A 9943-nucleotide genomic window follows, 5' to 3' on the forward strand; every position below is an offset into this window, starting at 1 on the left:
ACAACAAGGGCAACATCAGCAGCAATATCAACAGTGGCAACAGCAACTACAACAAGATCAATGTCAACAACAGCATCAGCAGCAACAAGAAAGGTTATGTCAGCAGCAACATCAACAGCAGCAGCAACAACAGCATCACTAGCAACATCAAGGGCAACGTCAGCATCAACATCTACAGCTGCAACAGCAGCAGCAACAAGGGCAAGATCATCAGCAACATAAACAGTGGCAAATATTGATGTTGTTGCTGACATTGCCCTTGTTGTTGCTGTTGATGTTGCTGTTGACTTTGCCCATGTTGTTGCTGCTGCTGTTGCCATAACAGCAAAGGCAACATCAGCAGCAATATCAACAGTGGCAACAGCTTAAGCAGCAACAACAACAGTGGCAACAGCTTGAGCAGCAACAACAACAGGGGCAATGTCAGCAGCAACATCAACCGCAGCAGCAACAACATGAACGTCAACAGCAACATCAGCAGCAATAACAACAAGGATGATGCTTTTGCCACTTTTGATGTTGCTGCTTACATTGCCCTTGTTGAATCAGAAACAACTACAGCATCAGCAAATACAACAAGATCAATGTCTACAACAGCATCAGCAGCAACAAGAAGGGTTATGTCAGCAGCAGCAGCAGCAGCAGCAGCAGCAGCAACAACAACAACAAGGGCATAGTCTACAGCAACATTAATAGGGGCAACTGTTGTTGTTGCTGCTGATGTTGCTGTTGATGTTGTCCTTGTTGTTGCTGTTGGTGTCACTGTTGATGTTGCTGCTGAGTTTGCCCCTGTTGTGTTTGCTGCTGATGCTGTTGCCGCTGTTGATGTTGCTGCTGACGTTGCCCTTGTTGAATCAGAAGACTCTTCAGCTGTTCTCTATTTTTTACTAACACCAAGGACAGCGGCGACATCAACATCAAGAGCAACAAGGGCAAAATCAGCAGCAACATCAACAAGAAGGACAATGCCAACAGCAACATCAGCAGCAACAACAAGGGCAACATCAGTAGCAACATCTACAGCGACAACAGCATTAGCAGCAGCAACAACAAGGGCAATGTCAGTAGCAACATCAGCAACAACAACAGCATTACCAGCAACAGCAAGGGCAACGTCAGCATCAACATCAACGGCTGCAACAGCATCAGCAGCAGTAACATCAACAGCGACAGCAGCAGCAGCAACAACAAGGGCAAGATCATCAGCAACTTAAACAGTGGCAACTATTGATGTTGCTGCTGACATTGCCCTTGTTGTTGCTGCTGATGCTGTTGACGTTGCCCATGTTCTTGCTGTTGCCATTGCCCTAACAACAAGGGCAACATCAGCAGCAATATCAACAGTGGCAACAGCAACTACAACAAGATCAATGTCAACAACTGCATCAGCAGCAACAAGAAAGGTTATGTCAGCAGCAACATCAACAGCAGCAGCAACAACAGTATCACTAGCAACATCAAGGGCAACGTCAGCATCAAAATCTACAGCTGCAACAGCAGCAGCAACAAGGGCAAGATCATCAGCAACATAAACAGTGGCAAATATTGATGTTGTTGCTGACATTGCCATTGTTGTTGCTGTTGATGTTGTTGCCGCTGTTGATGTTGCTGTTGACTTTGCCCATGTTGTTTCTGCTGCTGTTGCCATAACAGCAAAGGCAACATCAGCAGCAATATCAACAGTGGCAAACGCTTAAGCAGCAACAACAACAGGGGCAATGTCAGCAGCAACATCAACAGCAGCAGCAGCAACAACATGAATGTCAACAGCAACATCAGCAGCAATAACAACAAGGATGATGCTGTTGCCACTTTTGATGTTGCTGCTTACGTTGCCCTTGTTGAATCAGAAGCAACTACAGCATCAGCAGTTACAACAAGATCAATGTCTCCAACAGCATCAGCAGCAACAAGAAGGGTTATGTCAGCAGCAGCAGCAGCAGCAACAACAACAACAAGGGCATAGTCTACAGCAACATTAATAGGGGCAACTGTTGTTGTTGCTGCTGATGTTGCTGTTGATGTTGTCCTTGTTGTTGCTGTTGCTGTCACTGTTGATGTTGCTGCTGACTTTGCCCCTGTTGTGTTTGCTGCTGATGCTGTTGCCGCTGTTGATGTTGCTGCTGACGTTGCCCTTGTTGAATCAGAAGACTCTTCAGCTGTTCTCTATTTTTTACTAACACCAAGGACAGCGGCGACATCAACATCAAGAGCAACAAGGGCAAAATCAGCAGCAACATCAACAAGAAGGACAATGCCAACAGCAACATCAGCAGCAACAACAAGGGCAACATCAGTAGCAACATCTACAGCGACAACAGCATTAGCAGCAGCAACAACAAGGGCAATGTCAATAGCAACATCAGCAACAACAACAGCATTACCAGCAACAGCAAGGGCAACGTCAGCATCAACATCAACGGCTGCAACAGCATCAGCAGCAGTAACATCAACAGCGACAGCAGCAGCAGCAACAACAAGGGCAAGATCATCAGCAACTTAAACAGTGGCAACTATTGATGTTGCTGCTGACATTTCCCTTGTTGTTGCCGCTGTTGATGTTGGTGTTGACAATGCCCATGTTCTTGCTGCTGCCGTTGCCCAAACAACAAGGGCAACATCAGCAGCAATATCAACAGTGGCAACAGCAACTACAACAAGATCAATGTCAACAACAGCATCAGCAGCAACAAGAAAGGTTATGTCAGCAGCAACATCAACAGCAGCAGCAACAACAGCATCACTAGCAACATCAAGGGCAACGTCAGCATCAACATCTACAGCTGCAACAGCAGCAGCAACAAGGGCAAGATCATCAGCAACATAAACAGTGGCAAATATTGATGTTGTTGCTGACATTGCCCTTGTTGTTGCTGTTGATGTTGCTGTTGACTTTGCCCATGTTGTTGCTGCTGCTGTTGCCATAACAGCAAAGGCAACATCAGCAGCAATATCAACAGTGGCAACAGCTTAAGCAGCAACAACAACAGTGGCAACAGCTTGAGCAGCAACAACAACAGGGGCAATGTCAGCAGCAACATCAACCGCAGCAGCAACAACATGAACGTCAACAGCAACATCAGCAGCAATAACAACAAGGATGATGCTTTTGCCACTTTTGATGTTGCTGCTTACGTTGCCCTTGTTGAATCAGAAGCAACTACAGCATCAGCAAATACAACAAGATCAATGTCTACAACAGCATCAGCAGCAACAAGAAGGGTTATGTCAGCAGCAGCAGCAGCAGCAGCAGCAGCAGCAGCAGCAACAACAACAACAAGGGCATAGTCTACAGCAACATTAATAGGGGCAACTGTTGTTGTTGCTGCTGATGTTGCTGTTGATGTTGTCCTTGTTGTTGCTGTTGGTGTCACTGTTGATGTTGCTGCTGAGTTTGCCCCTGTTGTGTTTGCTGCTGATGCTGTTGCCGCTGTTGATGTTGCTGCTGACGTTGCCCTTGTTGAATCAGAAGACTCTTCAGCTGTTCTCTATTTTTTACTAACACCAAGGACAGCGGCGACATCAACATCAAGAGCAACAAGGGCAAAATCAGCAGCAACATCAACAAGAAGGACAATGCCAACAGCAACATCAGCAGCAACAACAAGGGCAACATCAGTAGCAACATCTACAGCGACAACAGCATTAGCAGCAGCAACAACAAGGGCAATGTCAGTAGCAACATCAGCAACAACAACAGCATTACCAGCAACAGCAAGGGCAATGTCAGCATCAACATCAACGGCTGCAACAGCATCAGCAGCAGTAACATCAACAGCGACAGCAGCAGCAGCAACAACAAGGGCAAGATCATCAGCAACTTAAACAGTGGCAACTATTGATGTTGCTGCTGACATTTCCCTTGTTGTTGCCGCTGTAGAAGTTGCTGTTGACGTTGCCCATGTTCTTGCTGCTGCCGTTGCCCTAACAACAAGGGCAACATTAGCAGCAATATCAACAGTGGCAACAGCAATTACAACAAGATCAATGTCAACAACTGCATCAGCAGCAACAAGAAAGGTTATGTCAGCAGCAACATCAACAGCAGCAGCAACAACAGTATCACTAGCAACATCAAGGGCAACGTCAGCATCAAAATCTACAGCTGCAACAGCAGCAGCAACAAGGGCAAGATCATCAGCAACATAAACAGTGGCAAATATTGATGTTGTTGCTGACATTGCCCTTGTTGTTGCTGTTGATGTTGCTGTTGACTTTGCCCATGTTGTTGCTGCTGCTGTTGCCATAACAGCAAAGGCAACATCAGCAGCAATATCAACAGTGGCAACAGCTTAAGCAGCAACAACAACAGTGGCAACAGCTTGAGCAGCAACAACAACAGGGGCAATGTCAGCAGCAACATCAACCGCAGCAGCAACAACATGAACGTCAACAGCAACATCAGCAGCAATAACAACAAGGATGATGCTTTTGCCACTTTTGATGTTGCTGCTTACGTTGCCCTTGTTGAATCAGAAGCAACTACAGCATCAGCAAATACAACAAGATCAATGTCTACAACAGCATCAGCAGCAACAAGAAGGGTTATGTCAGCAGCAGCAGCAGCAGCAGCAGCAGCAGCAACAACAACAACAAGGGCATAGTCTACAGCAACATTAATAGGGGCAACTGTTGTTGTTGCTGCTGATGTTGCTGTTGATGTTGTCCTTGTTGTTGCTGTTGGTGTCACTGTTGATGTTGCTGCTGAGTTTGCCCCTGTTGTGTTTGCTGCTGATGCTGTTGCCGCTGTTGATGTTGCTGCTGACGTTGCCCTTGTTGAATCAGAAGACTCTTCAGCTGTTCTCTATTTTTTACTAACACCAAGGACAGCGGCGACATCAACATCAAGAGCAACAAGGGCAAAATCAGCAGCAACATCAACAAGAAGGACAATGCCAACTGCAACATCAGCAGCAACAACAAGGGCAACATCAGTAGCAACATCTACAGCGACAACAGCATTAGCAGCAGCAACAACAAGGGCAATGTCAGTAGCAACATCAGCAACAACAACAGCATTACCAGCAACAGCAAGGGCAATGTCAGCATCAACATCAACGGCTGCAACAGCATCAGCAGCAGTAACATCAACAGCGACAGCAGCAGCAGCAACAACAAGGGCAAGATCATCAGCAACTTAAACAGTGGCAACTATTGATGTTGCTGCTGACATTTCCCTTGTTGTTGCCGCTGTAGAAGTTGCTGTTGACGTTGCCCATGTTCTTGCTGCTGCCGTTGCCCTAACAACAAGGGCAACATTAGCAGCAATATCAACAGTGGCAACAGCAATTACAACAAGATCAATGTCAACAACTGCATCAGCAGCAACAAGAAAGGTTATGTCAGCAGCAACATCAACAGCAGCAGCAACAACAGTATCACTAGCAACATCAAGGGCAACGTCAGCATCAAAATCTACAGCTGCAACAGCAGCAGCAACAAGGGCAAGATCATCAGCAACATAAACAGTGGCAAATATTGATGTTGTTGTTGACATTGCCATTGTTGTTGCTGTTGATGTTGTTGCCGCTGTTGATGTTGCTGTTGACTTTGCCCATGTTGTTTCTGCTGCTGTTGCCGTAACAGCAAAGGCAACATCAGCAGCAATATCAACAGTGGCAAACGCTTAAGCAGCAACAACAACAGGGGCAATGTCAGCAGCAACATCAACAGCAGCAGCAGCAACAACATGAATGTCAACAGCAACATCAGCAGCAATAACAACAAGGATGATGCTGTTGCCACTTTTGATGTTGCTGCTTACGTTGCCCTTGTTGAATCAGAAGCAACTACAGCATCAGCAGTTACAACAAGATCAATGTCTACAACAGCATCAGCAGCAACAAGAAGGGTTATGTCAGCAGCAGCAGCAGCAGCAACAACAACAACAAGGGCATAGTCTACAGCAACATTAATAGGGGCAACTGTTGTTGTTGCTGCTGATGTTGCTGTTGATGTTGTCCTTGTTGTTGCTGTTGCTGTCACTGTTGATGTTGCTGCTGACTTTGCCCCTGTTGTGTTTGCTGCTGATGCTGTTGCCGCTGTTGATGTTGCTGCTGACGTTGCCCTTGTTGAATCAGAAGACTCTTCAGCTGTTCTCTGTTTTTTACTAACACCAAGGACAGCGGCGACATCAACATCAAGAGCAACAAGGGCAAAATCAGCAGCAACATCAACAAGAAGGACAATGCCAACAGCAACATCAGCAGCAACAACAAGGGCAACATCAGTAGCAACATCTACAGCGACAACAGCATTAGCAGCAGCAACAACAAGGGCAATGTCAATAGCAACATCAGCAACAACAACAGCATTACCAGCAACAGCAAGGGCAACGTCAGCATCAACATCAACGGCTGCAACAGCATCAGCAGCAGTAACATCAACAGCGACAGCAGCAGCAGCAACAACAAGGGCAAGATCATCAGCAACTTAAACAGTGGCAACTATTGATGTTGCTGCTGACATTTCCCTTGTTGTTGCCGCTGTTGATGTTGGTGTTGACAATGCCCATGTTCTTGCTGCTGCCGTTGCCCAAACAACAAGGGCAACATCAGCAGCAATATCAACAGTGGCAACAGCAACTACAACAAGATCAATGTCAACAACAGCATCAGCAGCAACAAGAAAGGTTATGTCAGCAGCAACATCAACAGCAGCAGCAACAACAGCATCACTAGCAACATCAAGGGCAACGTCAGCATCAACATCTACAGCTGCAACAGCAGCAGCAACAAGGGCAAGATCATCAGCAACATAAACAGTGGCAAATATTGATGTTGTTGCTGACATTGCCCTTGTTGTTGCTGTTGATGTTGCTGTTGACTTTGCCCATGTTGTTGCTGCTGCTGTTGCCATAACAGCAAAGGCAACATCAGCAGCAATATCAACAGTGGCAACAGCTTAAGCAGCAACAACAACAGTGGCAACAGCTTGAGCAGCAACAACAACAGGGGCAATGTCAGCAGCAACATCAACCGCAGCAGCAACAACATGAACGTCAACAGCAACATCAGCAGCAATAACAACAAGGATGATGCTTTTGCCACTTTTGATGTTGCTGCTTACATTGCCCTTGTTGAATCAGAAGCAACTACAGCATCAGCAAATACAACAAGATCAATGTCTACAACAGCATCAGCAGCAACAAGAAGGGTTATGTCAGCAGCAGCAGCAGCAGCAGCAGCAGCAGCAACAACAACAACAAGGGCATAGTCTACGGCAACATTAATAGGGGCAACTGTTGTTGTTGCTGCTGATGTTGCTGTTGATGTTGTCCTTGTTGTTGCTGTTGGTGTCACTGTTGATGTTGCTGCTGAGTTTGCCCCTGTTGTGTTTGCTGCTGATGCTGTTGCCGCTGTTGATGTTGCTGCTGACGTTGCCCTTGTTGAATCAGAAGACTCTTCAGCTGTTCTCTATTTTTTACTAACACCAAGGACAGCGGCGACATCAACATCAAGAGCAACAAGGGCAAAATCAGCAGCAACATCAACAAGAAGGACAATGCCAACAGCAACATCAGCAGCAACAACAAGGGCAACATCAGTAGCAACATCTACAGCGACAACAGCATTAGCAGCAGCAACAACAAGGGCAATGTCAGTAGCAACATCAGCAACAACAACAGCATTACCAGCAACAGCAAGGGCAACGTCAGCATCAACATCAACGGCTGCAACAGCATCAGCAGCAGTAACATCAACAGCGACAGCAGCAGCAGCAACAACAAGGGCAAGATCATCAGCAACTTAAACAGTGGCAACTATTGATGTTGCTGCTGACATTTCCCTTGTTGTTGCCGCTGTAGAAGTTGCTGTTGACGTTGCCCATGTTCTTGCTGCTGCCGTTGCCCTAACAACAAGGGCAACATCAGCAGCAATATCAACAGTGGCAACAGCAATTACAACAAGATCAATGTCAACAACTGCATCAGCAGCAACAAGAAAGGTTATGTCAGCAGCAACATCAACAGCAGCAGCAACAACAGCATCACTAGCAACATCAAGGGCAACGTCAGCATCAAAATCTACAGCTGCAACAGCAGCAGCAACAAGGGCAAGATCATCAGCAACATAAACAGTGGCAAATATTGATGTTGTTGCTGACATTGCCATTGTTGTTGCTGTTGATGTTGTTGCCGCTGTTGATGTTGCTGTTGACTTTGCCCATGTTGTTTCTGCTGCTGTTGCCGTAACAGCAAAGGCAACATCAGCAGCAATATCAACAGTGGCAAACGCTTAAGCAGCAACAACAACAGGGGCAATGTCAGCAGCAACATCAACAGCAGCAGCAGCAACAACATGAATGTCAACAGCAACATCAGCAGCAATAACAACAAGGATGATGCTGTTGCCACTTTTGATGTTGCTGCTTACGTTGCCCTTGTTGAATCAGAAGCAACTACAGCATCAGCAGTTACAACAAGATCAATGTCTACAACAGCATCAGCAGCAACAAGAAGGGTTATGTCAGCAGCAACAGCAGCAGCCGCAGCAGCAACAACAACAAGGGCATAGTCGACAGCAACATTAATAGGGGCAACTGTTTTTGTTGCTGCTGATGTTGCTGTTGATGTTGTCCTTGTTGTTGCTGCTGCTGTCACTGTTGATGTTGCTGCTGACTTTTCCCCTGTTGTTTTTGCTGCTGATGCTGTTGCCGCTGTTGATGTTGCTGCTGACGTTGCCCTTGTTGAATCAGAAGACTCATCAGCTGTTCTCTATTTTTTAGTAACACCAAGGACAGCGGCGACATCAACATCAAGAGCAACAAGGGCAACATCAGCAGCAACATCAACAAGAAGGACAATGCCAACAGCAACAACAAGTGCAACATCATCAGCAACTTAAACAGTGGCAACTATTGATGTTGCTGCTGACATTGCCCTTGTTGTTGCTGCTGATGCCACTGTTGATATTGCTGCTGATGTTGCCCTTGTTGTTAGGGCAACAGCAGCAGCAAGAAATAGTTGAATAGTTGCCACTGTTTAAGTTGCTGATGATGTTGCCCTTGTTGTTGCTGCTGCTACTGTTGCAGTTTATGTTGCTGCTGCTGATGCTGTTGCAGCTGTTGATGTTGATGCTGACGTTGCCCTTGCTGTTGCTGGTAATGCAGTTGTTGTTGCTGATGTTGCTGTTGATGTTACCCTTGTTGTTGCTGCTGCTAATGCTGTTGTCGCTGTTGATGTTTCTGCTGATGTTGCCCTTGTTGTTGCTGCTGATGTGGCTGTTGGCATTGTCCTTCTTGTTGATGTTGCTGCTGATGTTGCCCTTGTTGCTCTTGATGTTGATGTCGCTGCTGACTTTGCCCATGTTGTTGCTGCTGCTGTTGCCATAACAGCAAAGGCAACATCAGCAGCAATATCAACAGTGGCAACAGCTTAAGCAGCAACAACAACAGGGGCAATGTCAGCAGCAACATCAACCGCAGCAGCAACAACATGAACGTCAACAGCAACATCAGCAGCAATAACAACAAGGATGATGCTTTTGCCACTTTTGATGTTGCTGCTTACGTTGCCCTTGTTGAATCAGAAGCAACTACAGCATCAGCAAATACAACAAGATCAATGTCTACAACAGCATCAGCAGCAACAAGAAGGGTTATGTCAGCAGCAGCAGCAGCAGCAACAACAACAACAAGGGCATAGTCTACAGCAACATTAATAGGGGAAACTGTTGTTGTTGCTGCTGATGTTGCTGTTGATGTTGTCCTTGTTGTTGCTGCTGCTGTCACTGTTGATGTTGCTGCTGAATTTTCCCCTGTTGTTTTTGCTGCTGATGCTGTTGCCGCTGTTGATGTTGCTGCTGACGTTGCCCTTGTTGAATCAGAAGACTCTTCAGCTGTTCTCTATTTTTTACTAACACCAAGGACAGCGGCGACATCAACATCAAGAGCAACAAGGGCAACATCAGCAGCAACATCAACAAGAAGGACAATGCCAACA

At 46.2% G+C, this 9943-nt stretch overlaps 1 protein-coding gene across 1 annotated transcript in view; it reads left to right on the plus strand.

Moving 5' to 3' along the window:
- The window catches only part of LOC114474686 (TRPM8 channel-associated factor homolog), a 17020-nt gene extending 8927 nt beyond the window's left edge, over positions 1–8093 (plus strand). Inside the window, exons 11-29 of the mRNA XM_028465123.1 lie at positions 326–330; positions 899–1055; positions 1144–1154; positions 1319–1468; positions 2188–2344; positions 2433–2443; positions 2614–2763; positions 3510–3666; positions 3881–3888; positions 3936–4085; positions 4826–4982; positions 5197–5204; positions 5252–5401; positions 6121–6277; positions 6366–6376; positions 6547–6696; positions 7437–7593; positions 7808–7815; positions 7863–8093. Coding sequence (XP_028320924.1) covers positions 326–330; positions 899–1055; positions 1144–1154; positions 1319–1468; positions 2188–2344; positions 2433–2443; positions 2614–2763; positions 3510–3666; positions 3881–3888; positions 3936–4085; positions 4826–4982; positions 5197–5204; positions 5252–5401; positions 6121–6277; positions 6366–6376; positions 6547–6696; positions 7437–7593; positions 7808–7815; positions 7863–8093 — 1985 coding nt within the window. The remainder of the gene's footprint in view (positions 1–325; positions 331–898; positions 1056–1143; positions 1155–1318; positions 1469–2187; positions 2345–2432; positions 2444–2613; positions 2764–3509; positions 3667–3880; positions 3889–3935; positions 4086–4825; positions 4983–5196; positions 5205–5251; positions 5402–6120; positions 6278–6365; positions 6377–6546; positions 6697–7436; positions 7594–7807; positions 7816–7862) is intronic.
- Positions 8094–9943: the final 1850 nt, after the last annotated feature.

This window comes from Gouania willdenowi, chromosome 13 (genome assembly GCF_900634775.1).
Source record: "Gouania willdenowi chromosome 13, fGouWil2.1, whole genome shotgun sequence".
Taxonomy (NCBI): domain Eukaryota; kingdom Metazoa; phylum Chordata; class Actinopteri; order Blenniiformes; family Gobiesocidae; genus Gouania; species Gouania willdenowi.